The sequence below is a fragment of the Tachyglossus aculeatus genome, chromosome 13, assembly GCF_015852505.1.
Source record: "Tachyglossus aculeatus isolate mTacAcu1 chromosome 13, mTacAcu1.pri, whole genome shotgun sequence".
Taxonomy (NCBI): Eukaryota; Metazoa; Chordata; class Mammalia; order Monotremata; family Tachyglossidae; genus Tachyglossus; species Tachyglossus aculeatus.
The window spans coordinates 3337189-3352848 of record NC_052078.1 but is presented as its reverse complement, the minus strand read 5'-3'; the positions used below and the strand labels follow the sequence as shown (position 1 = coordinate 3352848).

The following is a 15660-nucleotide window of genomic DNA, read 5'->3' as shown; positions in this document are numbered from 1 at the left end:
GGGTTTCCCAACCTCTTCCGTTCATCCATTCAGTCATACTTATGGAGCGCGTAAGGTGTGCAGAGCACTGTACTAAGGGACGGGGAGAAGAAGTTGTTTCCGGCTGTGGGTAAACTGAGGCACGTCTCCCCGCCTCCTGGCGGTCAGAGCCTCTGTCGGGGACCGTTTGGGCGGTGAACTGGGAGGCTCCGGTCCGCTGCCTCAGTCAGGCGTCCTCACCCAACGAGACGCTTCGGGTTTTCCAACCTCTTCCGTTCATCCATTCAGTCGTACTTATGGAGCGCATAAGGTGTGCAGAGCACTGTACTAAGGGACGGGGAGAAGTTGTTGTTTCCGGCTGTGGGTAAACTGAGTCACGTCTCCCCGCCTCCTGGCGGTCGGAACCTCTGTCGGGGACCATTTGGGCGGGGAACTGGGAGACTCCGGTCCGCTACCTCAGTCAGGCATCCTCACCCAACGAGACGCTTCGGGTTTTCCAACCTCTTCCGTTCATCCATTCAGTTGTACTTATGCAGCGCGTAAGGTGTGCAGAGCACTGTACTAAGGGACGGGGACAAGAAGAAGTTTCCGGCTGTGGGTAAACCGAGGCGCGTCTCCCCGCTTCCTGGCGGTCGGAGCCTCTGTCGCAGACCGTTTGGGCGGGGAACTGGGAGTCTCCGGTCCGCTGCCTCTGTCAGGCGTCCTCACCCAACGAGACGCTTTGGGTTTCCCAACCTCTTTGGTTCATCCATTGTCATACTTATTGAGCACATAGTGTGTGCAGAGCACTGTACTAAGCGCTTCCGTTACTGTTGGGCCCACGCCGGTGCCCTTCGGCCGCCTCAGGGGTACTCCGCCCAACACGTCCTCATGAAAGAGGACCCGCTGCTCGGGGGGAGAGCCAGGTGGTCACATAAACGGTCAGCGAGGCTAGCCACGGCCCAGAGGGGAAGGGCTGAGGCCAGGCGATTGTCTCTGGGTCTTCGTAAACGAGGAGGGGGCCCAAACAGTAGTTGGGGCAGCCAAAAAAGGACCCCACCCAAATCTCCTTCCCCGCCCACGACACGGAGGGAGAGACGGGATCAGCAAGTCCCGACGCCAGTCGGGCAGTGTCCCGCTAAGCCGTGGGCTCCCCGGGTGGCCCCGCGTTCCTCCCAGCAGTAGCCGACGGTTCAGTCAGTCATTTCTATTTATCGAGTGCTTACCGTGTGCGGAGCACTGTACTGAGTGCTTTGGAGAGGACAGTAGTACAATAAACACATTCCCTGCCCGCAGTGAGCTTACATCTAGAAGGGGAGACAGACAGTAGTATCAGGAAATAAGTTATAGCCACTCGGGACAAGTCTTGCTAATAGCAAGAAGCAGCGTGGCCTCTAATGGAAAGAGCCCAGGCCCGGGAGTTAGAGGATCTGGGTTCTCATCCCGGCTCTGCTTGCTGTGTGACCTGCGTGAAGTCACTTCACTTCATTCAATCGTCTTTATTGAACGCTTACTGTGTGCAGAGCACTGTGCTAAGTGTTTGGAAAGTCCAATTTGGCAACATAGACGTTGACGGTCCTTACCCGACAACGGGCTCACAGTCTAGAAGGGGGAAACACACAACAAAACATGTGGACAGGTGCCGAGTCATCAGGATAAATAGAAATAAAGCTAGATGCACATCATTAAGATAATAAATAGAATAGCAAATATGTACAAGTAAAATAAATAATCTGTGCAGACATGAATACGGGTGCTGTGGGGAGCGGAGGGAGGTAGGGCCGGGGGGATGGGGAGGAGGAGAGGGAAAAGGGGGCTCAGTGTGGGAAGGCCTCCTGGAGGAGGTGAGCTTGAAGTAGGGCTTTGAAAGGAGGAAGAGAGCTAGCTTGGTGGATGGGCAGAGGGAGGGCATTCCGGGCCAGGGGGAGGACGTGGGCCGGGGGTCGACGGCGGGAAGGGCGAGAACGAGGCCTAATGGTGAGGAGATTAGCGGCAGAGGAGCGGAGGGTGCGGACTGGGCTGGAGAAGGACAGAAGGGAGGTGAGGTAGGAGGGGGCGAGGGGATGGATGGACAGCCTTGAAGCCCAGAGTAAGGAGTTATTGCTGATGCGTAGGTTGATTGGTAGCCACCGGAGATTTTTGAGGAGGGGAGTGACATGCCCAGAGCGTTTCTGCACAGAGATGATCCGGGCCTTGGTTCCCCCAAGTGTAAAATGGGGATTAAGCATATGTTCTCCCTCCTACTTGGACTGTGAGCCCCTTGCGGGACAGGGACTGTGTCCGATCTCATTAGCTTGTATCTACCCCAGCGCTTAGAACAGTGTTTGACACATAGTAAGTGCTTAACAAATACCATTTAAAAAAAAAAAAGTAACCTACCAAGGCTCCGTTAGGCCAACACTGGGCAGCCCAGAGAGGCAAGTGGCATCTAGCGGTGTCCAGTCCGAGGCTCAGGTGGGCTCGCTCACCCCAGCCCCCCTCCAAAGCCGCCAGCTGGGTCCTAACTCACCGCCTCCAGAATCCCAGTCTGTGGCCGCCCGGGGCCTCAGTTTCCCTCTCTCATCCCCGGCCCCACAGGCGCACACGCTGCCGGCACGGAGCTCGGGAGTGGATTCCCGGCCGGCCGGTGGGGCGAACGTGGGGCACGCAGGTGGGCGAGGGGTCCCTGCTGGGTGGAGGTGCCAGGGTGGGGCCTCCCGTCGCAGAAAGGGCGCACCGACACCGGGGAGGGCTGGGAAGAGCCCGGAACCGGAGCCGGACCCGGACCCGCCTCGTCATTGGCTTGGGGTTTCACTCCACTGGGGAACTGGTGTGTCCCGGGCCGTCTGGTCGTTGGTTGGAAGGAAGGAAGGGAGGGAGGGAGGAAGTCTTCAAGGCAGGTGGGCAGGAAGTCTTCTCAGCTTCCCAATTTAGGGATTAAATGGGGCGGATCATGGCTGAAAGGAAAATGAGCCCCCCCCCCCCGAGGCGGGGAGTCACATTGCGCCACCTGCTGGTCGCTCTTGACGATTTTTCTCTCCGCTCTGCCTTTTTTCTCCCCCTCCTCCTCCTCTCCCCTTTCTCTTTCTCCTTCTCTCTCAATCAATCGTATTTATTGAGAGCTTACTGTGTGCAGAGCAGTGGACTAAGCGCTTCTGTCTCCCCTTCTCTATCTCCCCTTCTGTCTCTTTTCCCTTTCTCTCTCTTTCCCTCTTTTCTCTTCCCCCTTCTCTCTCCCCTTCTCACTACCTTCTCACTCCCCTTCTCTCTCTCTCCCTTTCTTTCTCCCCATTCTCTCACCTTCTCTCGCCCCTTCTCTCTTTTCCTTCTCTCTCCTTCTGTCTCCCCTTCTCTTTCCCCCTTCTCTCCCTATCCCCCTTCTCTCTTTCCTTCTTCTCTCTCTTCCCCCTTTTCTCTTCCCCTTCTCTCTCCCCTTCTTGCTACCCTCACTCCCCTTCTCTCTTCCTTTCTTTCTTCCCCTTCTTTCTTTCTCTCCTCTTCTCTCTCCCCTTCTCTCTTTCCGTTTTCTCTTCCCCCTTCTCCATCTCCCCTTCCATCTCCCCTTCTCTCTCTTTCCCCTTTTCTCTTTCCCCTTTCTCTCTCTTTCCCCATCTCTCTTCTCCCTTTTCTCTTCCCCTTCTCTCTCCCCTTCTCTCTCCCCTTTTCACTCCCCTTCTCTCTCCTACCTTCTTTCTCCCCCTACTTTCTCTCTTTAACCTTCTCTCTCCCCTTCTTTCCGTTCTCTCTTCCCCCTTCTCTCTCCCCTTTTCACTACCCTCTCACTCCCCTTCTCTTTCTCCCTTTCTTTCCCCCTTCTTTCTGTCTCTCCCGTTCCCTCTTCCCTTCTCTCTCCCCTTTCTCTTTCTCCCCTTCTCTCTCCCCTTCTTTTTCTCTCCTCTTTGCGCTTTCCCCTTCTCTCTCTCTCTCTCTCCCTCTCTTCCTCTGCTACCCCATCACTTTCCCCTCCTTCCTCCTCCAGTAAGTGGTTGGCTTTGCTTCAGACAGCGGCACGGCCGGGCACAAAAGGGGCCCAAGAAAGGAGGCCAGGCTTATTCAGTTTCCTTGGGGCCCACTTGGCCGGCTTCCCGGTTGCCCGCCAGACTGGGCACCGCCCCCACCCAGACCCTCCGATCCCAGGCCCCCAGCCCACGTTCACCCCCGGCTTCTTCCCCTCCAGGCCACCGATGCCAAGGTTCCCGAGAAACGCACGTCGCTTTCCAAACCGGCCTCCGCCCCGGCCCCCAGGCCCGGCTCCAAGAGCGGCCCGACCACGCCGCGGGCCACGGCGGCCTCTTCGCCTGCTGCCGGGGGGCTGGCCGCCAGGAGCACCTCGGCCTCCCCGCCCAAGAGGCCCACCTGTAAGTAGTTCCTCCCCCTGCACCCGGGGCCCTGAGCCCCCCTCCCCTGGGGTGGGGCTTGGAGAAAATCCAGGGGGTGGGTGGGTTTGCATTCATTTTTTTTTATGCTATTTGTTAATCACTTACTATGTCCCAGGCACTGTTCTCAGTGCTGGGGTAGACACAAGGCAATCAGGTTGGACACAGTCCGTGTCCCACATGATAATCGTGGCTCAGTGGAAAGAGCCCGGGCTTTGGAGTCAGAGGTCATGGGTTCAAATCCCGGCCCCGCCGCTTGTCAGCTGTGTGACTTTGGGCAAGTCACTTCATTCATTCATTCATTCAGTCGTATTTATTGAGCGCTTACTGTGTGCAGAGCACCGTACTGAGCGCTCGGGAAGTCCAACTTGGCAACATATAGAGACGGTCCCTACCCAACAGTCACTTCACTTCTCTGAGCCTCAGTGACCTCATCTGTAAAAATGGGGATTAAGACTGTGAGCCCCACGTGGGACAACTTGATCACATTGTATCCCCCCCAGCGCTTAGAACCGTGCTTTGCACCTAGTAAGCGCTTAACAAATGCCATCATCATTATTATTATTATTAGAAGGGGGAGACAGACAAGAAAACAAAACATAGTAACAGAATAATCTTTAGCTCCGTACCTTCCTATCGACAAGTAGGGGGCAAGATAAATTCACGGGTGTAAATCGGCCGCGGGGTTTGAGAACCCGAGGTGGTGACGCAGGTGGGAAAAATGACTCGGAGACCTGAGTTCAGATAGAGCCGTAGAGGTAGGAAAGCTGACTGCTCGCCCGTTCACCTCCAGAGAGGTACGAGTGATGGAAGTGACGACCACTTCATCATCATCATCATCAATCGTATTTATTGAGCGCTTACTATGTGCAGAGCACTGTACTAAGCGCTTGGGAAGTACAAATTGGCAACATATAGAGACAGTCCCTACCCAACAGCGGGCTCACGGTCTAAAAGGGGGAGACAGAGAACAAAACCAAACATACTAACAAAATAAAATAAATAGAACAGATATGTACAAGTAAAATAAATAAATGAGTAGTAAATATGTACAAACATATATACATATATACAGGTGCTGTGGGGAAGGGAAGGAGGTAAGATGGGGGGATGGAGAGGAGGGGATGAAGACTGTGAGCCCCCCGTGGGACAACCCGATCACCTTGGAACCTCCTCAGCGCCTAGAACAGTGCTTTGCACATAGTAAGCGCGCTTCTCTGGGCTTCAGTTCCCTCATCTGTAAAATGGGGATGAAGATTGTGAGCCCCCCATGGGACAACCTGATCTCTCGGCATCCTCCCCAGCGCTTAGAACAGTGCTTTGCACATAGTAAGCGCTTAACAGCTACCAAAATTATTATTATTATTGTTAATATTGAGGGTATTAAGCGCTTCTTATGTGTCAAACACTGTTCTCAGCGCTGGGATAGATAGAAGCTAATCAGGTTGGACACCGTCGTAACCCCCATTTTTTTGGCAGATGAGGGAACTGAGGCCCAGAGAAGTGAAGTGACTTGTCCACAGTCACCCAGCAGACAAGTAAGGGAGCCGGGACGAAAATAATAATGATGGCGTTTATAAAGCGCTTACCGCGTGCAAAGCACTGTTCTAAGCGCTGGTCCTTCCGACTCGCGGGCCGGGGCCAAGCTGCTTCTCCCAGGAAACCTCGGAGAGGGAGTCCCTGCGAGCGAGGCCAGGATGTTTGGAGAAGCTAGACTGTAAGCTCATTGTGGGCAGGGAATGTGTCTGCTAGGTTGTTCTGTTGTCCGCTCCCGAGCGCTCAGTACAGTGCTCTGCACACGGTAAGCGCTCAATAAATCTGACTGACTGGCAGCAGTCTAGGGAAGCGGGCCAGCTTGCCTCGGGATGGAGCGACTCCCCGCCCCGGGGGGCCTCCTGGGGAGCTCCCTCCGGCCGTGTAGAAAGGTGCCTTTATTTTTCTTTTTTTGATAGCATTTATTAAGCGCTTACTATGTGCAAAGCACCGTTCTAAGCGCTGGGGAGGTTACAAGGCGATCAGGTTGTCCCACTGGGGGGCTCACAGTCTTCATCCCCATTTCCCAGATGAGGTCACTGACGCCCAGAGAAGTGAAGTGACTTGCCCAAGGTCACCCAGCTGGCAATTGGCGGAGCCGGGATTTGAACCCATGACCTCGGACTCCAAAGCCCGGGCGCTTAGCTTGTTCTTCTTCTTCACGCTGCCTTCTCTGTAGTCTAAGCCCCCGCGGCCACCCAGAGGGTTCATCCCCATCCCGTCCACCCCCGGTCCCGAGCGGCCGTGCCCTGACTCTGTTCGCCTTGTAACCTCCCCAGCGCTTAGAACAGTGCTTTGCACAGAGTAAGCGCTTAATAAATGCCGTCATTATTATTATCAGTATTTATAGAGAAGCAGCATGGCTCAGTGGAAAGAGCCTGGGCTTTGGAGTCCGAGGGCGTGGGTTTGAATCCCGGCTCCGCCGCTTGTCAGCTGGGTGACTTTGGGTAAGTCACTTCACTGCTCTGGGCCTCAGTTCCCTCAACTGTAAAATGGGGATAAAGACTGTGAGCCCCCCCGTGGGACAACCCGATCACCTTGTAACCTCCCCAGCGCTTAGAACGGTGCTTTGCACATAGCAAGCGCTTAATAAATGCCGTCATTATTATTACCATTATTTATAGAGAAGCAGCGTGGCTCAGTGGAAAGAGCCCGGGCTTGGGAGTCCGAGGTCATGGGTTCTAATCCTGGCTCTGCCGCTTGTCAGCTGGGTGACTTTGGGCAAGTCACTTCGCTTCTCTGGGCCTCACTTCCCTCAACTGTAAAATGGGGATAAAGACTGTGAGCCCCCCCGTGGGACAACCTGATCACCTTGTGACCTCCCCAGCGCTTAGAACGGTGCTTTGCACATAGTAAGCTTAATAAATGCCGTCATTATTGTTACCATTATTTATAGAGAAGCAGCGTGGCTCAGTGGAAAGAGCCCAGGCTTGGGAGTCAGAGGGCATGGGTTCGAATCCCGGCTCTGCCGCTTGTCAGCTGGGTGACTTTGGGCAAGTCACTTCACTTCTCTGGGCCTCACTTCTCTCAACTGTAAAGTGGGGATAAAGACTGTGAGCCCCCCCGTGGGACAACCCGATCACCTTGTGATCTCCCCAGCGCTTAGAACGGTGCTTTGCACATAGCAAGCGCTTAACAAATGCCGTCATTATTATTATCATTAGTTATAGAGAAGCAGCGTGGCTCAGTGGAAAGAGCCCGGGCTTTGGAGTCCGAGGGCATGGGTTTGAATCCCGGCTCCGCCGCTTGTCAGCTGGGTGACTTTGGGCAAGTCACTTCACTTCTCTGTACCTCAATGACCTCATCTGTAAAATGGGGATAAAGACTGTGAGCCCCCCCGTGGGACAACCCGATCACCTTGTGACCTCCCCAGCGCTTAGAACGGTGCTTTGCACAGAGTAAGCGCTTAATAAATGCCGTCATTATTATTACCATTATTTATAGAGAAGCAGCATGGCTCAGTGGAAAGAGCACGGGCTTGGGAGTCAGAGGGCATGGGTTCGAATCCCGGCTCCGCCGCTTGTCAGCTGGGTGACTTTGGGCAAGTCACTTCACTGCTCTGGGCCTCAGTTTCCTCAACTGTAAAATGGGGATGAAGACTGTGAGCCCCCCCGTGGGACAACCCGATCGCCTTGTGACCTCCCCAGCGCTTAGAACAGTGCTTTGCACATAGCAAGCGCTTAATAAATGCCGTCATTATTATTATCATTATTTATAGAGAAGCAGCGTGGCTCAGTGGAAAGAGCCCGGGCTTGGGAGTCCGAGGTCATGGGTTCGAATCCCGGCTCCGCCGCTTGTCAGCTGGGTGACTTTGGGCAAGTCACTTCGCTTCTCTGGGCCTCAGTTCCCTCAACTGTAAAATGGGGATAAAGACTGTGAGCCCCAAGTAGGACAACCTGATCACCTTGTGACCTCCCCAGCGCTCAGAACGGTGCTTTGCACATAGTAAGCGCTTAATAAATGCCGTCATTATTATTATTTATGCCACGCAGCCATTAAGACTGACGCCAAGCCCGCAGAGGCCAGGAAGACGACCACAAAGCTCTCTTCAGGTAAGGCCGCCCTCCCCGCGGGCGCCGCGGCTTCCTCGTCCCCGCGCCCGGGCCGCCCCGCTCACCCGGCTCCCTGTCCCGACAGACGTGAGCCGCCCCAAGAGCGCTCCCACGGGCTCGCTCAAGAGCAGCGTGCCCAGCTCCTCCGCCGGGGCCGTCCCCCCTCCGCCGGGGACGACCACCACCGGCCGCCCGAAGCCCAAGCCCGCCGCCGCCCGGCCCCCCGCCGCGGACGGGAAGAAGCCGGCCGGGCCCAAGGCCGCCCCGGCCAAGCCGAGCGCCGCGGCCCCCAGGCCGAGCCGCCCGCCCACCAGCCTGTCCGCCCCCGACCTGAAGAACGTCCGCTCCAAGATCGGCTCCACGGACAACATCAAGCACCAGCCGGGCGGAGGGCGGGTGAGTGCCCGCCGGGGTCCGCGCGGGCCGGGGGCAGACCAGGGGGCGGGCCGGGCGGGCATCCCGGGCATCCCGGCGTCCCCTCCCGCGCTGCGGGGCCTCCTTCGGTCCGGGTGCGGAGCCGGGGGGCTGCGGGCTGAGCGTCCCCGTGGAGGCGGCCGGGGGCTAGAGAGGCCAGCGGTCAGGGGCTCCCTTCGTTGGCGGCGGCGGGTGGGGAGAAGGAGGAGGCCCGGGATGCCCCGGAGGACGATAATAATAATAAAAATGGCATTTATTAAGCACTGGGGAGGTCACAGGGTGATCAGCTTGTCCCACGGGGGGGCTCACAGTCTTCATCCCCGTTTTCCAGATGAGGGAACTGAGGCCCAGAGAGGTCGAGTGAGCTGCCAGTTGGCGGAGCCGGGATTTGAACCCGTGACCGCTGACTCCAAAACCGGGGCTCTTTCCACCGAGCCACGCTGATCCTGGGAGTGGCCCCTAGAACGGCTCAGCTTCACTCCCCAGAGGCGGGTTGGTGGCCCTGTGGGCTGGTCCCGCTGGGAGGGGAGGGCTCACGAAGCCCCCTTCCCCATCCCACCGTTTCGGGCGACCTCAGGCCGGGGGCAGGGCGAGGCCCTCAGCGAACCCAGTGACTGCCGTGGCGCCACGAGGGCACAGATTATTTATTTTATTTTTTTTAATGGTATTTGTTAAGCGCTTACTAGGGGCCCGGCACCCTTCTAAGCGCTGGGATAGGTACAAATTAATCAGGTTAGACGGTCCCTGTCCCACGTGGGGCTCACAGTCCTCACCCCCCATTTTACAAAGGAGGAGCCTGAGGCCCAGAGAAGTGAAGTGACCAGCCCGGGGTCACACAGCAGACCGGTGGCGGAGCCGGGACTGAAACCCAGGTCCTTCTGAGGCCCGGGCTCTCTCATCTAGGCCGTGTTATTTCTTTGTGAATCGTGCCGGGACTTGCAGTCCCAGCAGCCTAAATAGGCAATCGTGCCTTTGCGTAATTCATCGTCCCATCGCCTCAGCCCCTAGAAGTGAGACCAGACCTGATGTTTGTGGGGCTCAGCCCGGGCCTCTGGGCCTTAACTTTTGAGCCCACGAAGGACTCCGGAGAGGGAAAAAGGCCCGATGGCCCGATCCTCTGCCGGCCAGGAGGGGCCTCGGCCTGTCGGTCCATCCCATTTACTGAACAGCTACCCTGTGCTTAACGCCGTACTGAACGCCCGGGAGAGCACCGTATCAACCCAACCAGGCACATCCCCCCGGCGAAGCCTCACCTCTCTGAGGGGATGGCCCGCCCCGTCGTCCCCGTCTCACTCCTCACGGCGGCCGGGCCCGTCCGTTTGAGAGCGCGCGCGATTTGTCTCCATCCAGGCCAAAGTAGAGAAAAAAACGGAGGCAGCCGGTCCGGCGCGAAAGCCTGAGCCCAGCTCCGCCACTAAAACCGCCTCCGCTCCCAAAGAGAGTGCGCAGAAACAGCCCAATGGCAAAGTGAGTTTGAGGGAGGGAGAGCGAGAGCGGGCCGGCCTAGGCCGCCACCACCGCCTCCCCTTGGACTTTGACTTTTTACCTCTTCTGTTTTGGGTTCTGGCACTTCTCTGGCTCTCTCGTCTCCCTGTCTCTGTGTGTCTCCCCCCTCCTCCGCGCCCGGCGGCTCGGCCGCCGAGCTCAGCCGGTGCTCCGGCGGCAGGGACGGGCGCCCGGGGGGCGATGCTTCCCCGACCCGGGGCCGGAGGGCACGTCGTCCCCCCGAGTCCGGGAGCCCGGAGACCTCAGTTGGGGCACGGAACCAAGGCGCCGGGGCCTCTGGAGGCACAGAAACAGGGGGCCGGACCCCGGGGGTCTCCACCCTCCGGAGCCTCCCGTCCGCTACTGGTCTCCGAGGGCCTTAGGCCTCCCACGGGGCAGAAGGAGGGTCGTTAGCTGGCCCAGTCCTCGTCGAGCTCCCCTTGCCAGGCGGGCACCCCGGGGCCGGCTCCCTCGAAAGGCCCGACGCGAGCCGCTTGGAAATGGGCCTGGGTAATGATGGTGATGATGATGGCATTTGTTAAGCGCTTACTATCATCATCATCATCATCATCAATCGTATTTATTGAGCGCTTACTATGTGCAGAGCACTGTACTAAGCGCTTGGGAAGTACAAATTGGCAACATATAGAGACAGTCCCTACCCAACAGTGGGCTCACGCCCAGGCCTGTACTCTTCCCACACTGCTTCTCCTTAGTGCTTGGCTCATAGTCAGCGCTTAACGAATACCTCAGTAATTACCTCTCATTTTACAGATGGGCTATGAAGACAGATGTCATGGGTTCAAATCCCAGCTCCGCTGCTCCTCTGAATGATCATTCATTCATTCAACTGTATTTATTGAGTGCTTACTGCGTGCAGGGCACTGTACTAAGCGCGGTAATCAATCAATCAATCGTATCTACTGAGCGCTGTGTGCACAGCACTGTACTGAGCGCTATGTGCAGAGCACTGTTCTAAGCGCTGTTGGGGGGGGATACAAGGTGATCAAATTGTCCCACGTGGGGCTCACAGTCTTAATCCCCCATTTTCCAGATGAGGTAACTGAGGCTCTCAGAGAAGCTAAGTGCGCAAGGTCACACAGCAGACGTGGTGGAGCAGGGATTCGAACCCATGACCTCTGACTCCAAAGCCCGGGCTCTTTCCACTGGGGCAGGGGGTGGGGAGCCATTGTGCCAGGCGACAAGAGAGGCACCGTTGTCCTCTGAGGCAGGCTCGCCCGCGTCCCGCCCTGCCCCGGCCTCCAGCTCACTTCCTCCAGGCTTATAGGGAGACGGGCACAGCCGTGGCCTGCCAGGGAAGGGTAGCGCAGGGCACGGGGACCCCCTCGAGAGCAGGGGCGGCCGGAGGACGGTGCCCTCCCCAGCCCGCCCGGCCGGAGCCCCAGGGTGGGCGAGGGCAGGGTCTGCCCGGAGAGAGAAGCTGTGCCGGGCTGGACGGCGGGTGGGACGCTAATGACTGTTTACCGCTCACGGCCGATTCCCGATTCCCATCCCTCAAGATTGCATACTACCGTGTTTAGAGCGCGATGGGCAGCACGTGGGAGAGTATAGTCGTTGGTAGCCACGGGCCCTGCCCTCGAGGAGTTTTACCGTCCAGCGGATTGGAAAGCTGGGGTCCGGTCTTGAGTGTATGGGCGTGCTGGGTGTGCATGTGTGGGTGTGTGCGTGCCCGTGACGAGGCGTGGGCCCTCGGGCGTTCGGGTCCGGGCGGTGCCCGAGAGAGCCAGCCGCCAGGCCTGACCCGCCGTGAGGGCCCGGTTGGCAACGGGGGGGACCGAGGGGGACCGAGGGCCCACGCGGGGTGGGGAAGGGACAGAGGCAGGGGGGATGACCAGACCGAGCCCGCGGGAGCCGCCCCGGCGGGGACGGGTTTTGGCCCCACGGGATCTCGTCGTCGTCGCCGCCGCCGCCGCTGCCGTCTGCCTCTGTGTGTCCTGTCTGCCCGCCATCCCCTGCCCACTCTCCATCTGTCCTTCTCCCCCTCTTCCTCGTCCGCCCCGTCTTCTCTCTCTCCTCCTCACCTCGCCCTCTCCTCCTCCAGGCGCTGGGAACGAGCCGAACCCGCCACCCCCCCGCGCCAACGGCCCCCCACCCCCCCGCGGGCACCGGCACAACCGATCCCGGCGCCCGGCCCCCTCCGCCTTCCGGCTCTAACCAGTCCTTTTCCCCTTGTGTCGTTTTTCCGTTCTGTAAACGCTCCAGGTCCAGATAGTCTTCAAAAAAGCCAACTACAGCCACGTTCAATCCAAGTGTGGCTCCAAGGACAATATTAAGCATGTCCCTGGAGGGGGGAATGTAAGTATGGGCTGAGTCCGCCTGGGTCCGTCTTCCCCCACTAACCCCGCCCCGGCCCGGACCCCCGCCCGGCTGGAGGGCGGACGTTTGTGTGTGTGCCGGCGCGCGGCGGCTGAGCGCAGAGCGGCAGGGAGAGGACCGGGGCGGTCTAGGCCCGTGTGTGTGTCTGTACGTGTATTCATTCGGTCGTATTTATTGAGCGCTTACCGTGTGCAGAGCGCTGTGGGAAGTCCAAGTTGGCAACATATAGGGGCGGTCCCTACCCCACAGCGGGCTTACAGTCTAGAAGAACGTACGTATGTATGTTTAGAAGTGTATGGGGCAGGAGGGAGGATCTCGGCACTCGATCCCGCAGGGTCACCGGAGGAGAGCGAGGGCCCCGGGGCCGGGGGAGCCTTCCTCAGAGGAGCACGGGGAGACGATGGGTAGCTGGGGGCTCGGCGGCGACTCTTCCTTCCCGTCCACTCCGGCCTCCTTGGGCCAGGGGGCCGAGGCGGGGTGGGGGCCCTCGGGAGAAGCAGGGGTGTCCCGGAGCCTGGGGCCGGGCCCTCCCGGAGGAAAGGACCGGTTCCCTCGCGAGGCGGCATGCCCGGCCGCGTCGTTCCCGGGCCCTGGGTCGACGGGAACGGGGGATCGGCTCCCCCGCGCCCTCCCACAGGCGTGCAGACCACCTCCCGCCCCCAACCTCCCCCCAGCCCGCGGGCCCGCCGGCCCCCGGCCTAGTCAGTAAAGCGCTTGTCGTTTCCAGGTTCCAATCGCCCCCAAGCCGGCTTCGGGCAGCCGTGCCGCCCCGGCCCACAAACCGAACCCCAGCAGAGCCAGTGTGAGTAGAAAGACCCCCAGAGGCCCCTCGGCCCGGGGCGGCTCTGCTTCCTCTCTTCCTTTCTCCTCCTGCACCGCATGGCGCCCCTTCTCTCCCCCGCCCCCCGATCTCCGCCCTTCTCCCGCCCTCCACACTTTGGGGCCGGCCACCTCGCTCTTTCGGCCGTCACGCCCCGGGACCCCGGCGGTGCGTGGAGCGGCCTCCCGCAGGAGGAACCGCGGGGCTGGAGGCCGTGGGTGGGTGGGCCTGATGCCGGACTGCTAGCCGTCGGCGGCGAGGCCGAGGAGGGGGACCCCGCGGCGCCAATGGATGGACTCATTGAGCGCTCGCCGTGTGCAGAGCACTGTACTAAGTGCCCGTGTGTGTAGGAAGGGTGTGTGCGCGAGTAGGTACTTCACAAACCCTGTGACGGACTAGGTGCCGAGCCCCGGGCAACCGCGGGCCCCGTCCTAGAGGCAGACGGGGAGGGAGAAGTCGGCTGGCGGAAAGGGGGCCTCCCAGGCGCGTGGGTGTTCGAGCAGGGGATGGGTGTGGGTTTATGTGCGAGCGGAGACGTGGGCACGCTTGTCCAAGCCGGGACACCCCAGCTTCGGGAGGCCCGGATGCTGCTCTGGGGCTGGGAGCGAGTGATGGGGAAGAGGAGGAGGAGGGCAGGGAGGGGAGGAATCCGGATTAGGTCCAATGGCAGCGAGGGGAAGAGGTGATGGGGCGGCGATGATGGACAGCGCTCGGCCCGGCCGGAGCGGGGGACGAGGGAGGGCTCTGGGCCTCCCGGGGTGACGTCCGCGGGGACGAAGCGGGCAGGGGACGGGGCGTCGCCACAGACCTGATCCCAGGCCTGGCTGACCCGGGCAGATGCGGTGACACGCGGCGGCCTCTTCGGCCTCCGGTTCGGCTGCCGACTCGCCCGGTCCGGTCCGGGTGGCCACCGGGTCGCGGAGGAGAGGCCCGCCCGGGCCGCCGGCTGTGGGGCCGATGCCCGGAGCCCCCCAGCTCTCCCGTCATCATCGATCGTGTTTATTGAGCGCTTACTGGGTGCAGAGCACTGGACTAAGCGCTTGGGAAGTACAAGTTGGCAACATATAGAGACGGTCCCTACCCAATAGTGGGCTCACGGAGTGCGTCTTCTCTTCGAGGACCCCCTCAGAGCCTCTTGGGCCTGGTTTGCCCTTTTCCGGCACTAACGGGGTGAAGGCGTGGACGAGACGCCGCCCCCAACACCCCCAACAGCAAAGATGCCAGGAGATGGTCAGGACCCGGTGGGGTTTTGGGGGGGCTGAAGAGGAAGGGCGGCGCTGGGCCCAGATGGTCCCTTGATTTTGGGTCTCCCCTTCTCCCCCCCTTCCCCATCCCTGTTCCCGGCCCGGCAGGTGCAGATTCAGAACAAGAAAGTGGACCTGTCCAAAGTGTCCTCCAGGTGTGGCTCCAAGGCCAACATCAAGCACAAACCCGGTGAGGGCGGGCCGGCGGGCGGGCGGGCACGGGGGACGCAGGCCGGCGAAGTTGCGGGCGGAGGGGCCCCTGAAGGAAGGACTCGGGGGGAAGGTGGGGGAGCGGCTGCAAGTGGAGAGCAGGGATGGGATCATCGGCTGCCTGTGGGCACGCCGCTATAGAGAGGGCACCTCTGGCCTGGCAGGGCCCCGCTCTGGCATGGACTGTACCTGGGGTGGCCTCCTGGCTCTGGCAGCCTGGGCCGTTCCCTGTGAACAGGGGTGTGTCCCCCCACCCATCCCTCTCTGTGCCACCCTGCCCTGGCATTGGCGCCCGCCTGGCTTTCTTCCTGGTCCCCGTGGGGCATATGCTGGGGTTTCCCTTGCCCGCCTGGCAACAGGTGCCCCCCACCACCCCAGCTGGGTCCAGGTACAAGTGGACATGGCCCGAGAGGAGAGTGGGGTGGCGGGGCTGGGTACGCTGGGGCGGCCCCCGCCCCTCCAAGACCAGCCCGAGGGCTGACCGCACTATTCCGTGCCAGGAGGAGGAGATGTCAAGATTGAGAACCAGAAGCTGAACTTCAAAGAGAAGGCCCAAGCCAAGGTGGGGTCCCTGGACAACGTGGGCCACCTGCCCGCGGGGGGCACCGTGAAGGTACGGCCGCGCCTCGGGGGCGCCGAGACCCGTGTTGGGGGCGGGCGGGGGGACGGGGGGACCCTGGGTTTCCACTGGCCTGTCGGGTGGGGCCAGGGATGAGGGAGGCAGGAGCCCGCCAGCCGCCGCCCCTCAATCT

General features: G+C 60.1%; 1 protein-coding gene across 9 annotated transcripts in view; it reads left to right on the top strand.

The window, feature by feature from the left end:
- Positions 1-15660, top strand: part of MAP4 (microtubule associated protein 4) — a 132347-nt gene that overhangs the window by 113264 nt on the left and 3423 nt on the right. For 2 of the 9 annotated variants that reach the window (XM_038755615.1, XM_038755620.1), the window contains 8 exons: positions 4115-4295; positions 8339-8398; positions 8484-8794; positions 10163-10279; positions 12521-12613; positions 13362-13436; positions 14807-14888; positions 15409-15521. In XM_038755615.1, coding sequence (XP_038611543.1) covers positions 4115-4295; positions 8339-8398; positions 8484-8794; positions 10163-10279; positions 12521-12613; positions 13362-13436; positions 14807-14888; positions 15409-15521 — 1032 coding nt within the window. The remainder of the gene's footprint in view (positions 1-4114; positions 4296-8338; positions 8399-8483; positions 8795-10162; positions 10280-12520; positions 12614-13361; positions 13437-14806; positions 14889-15408; positions 15522-15660) is intronic. The other 7 variants (XM_038755623.1, XM_038755616.1, XM_038755622.1 and 4 more) reach the window with 5 other exon arrangements.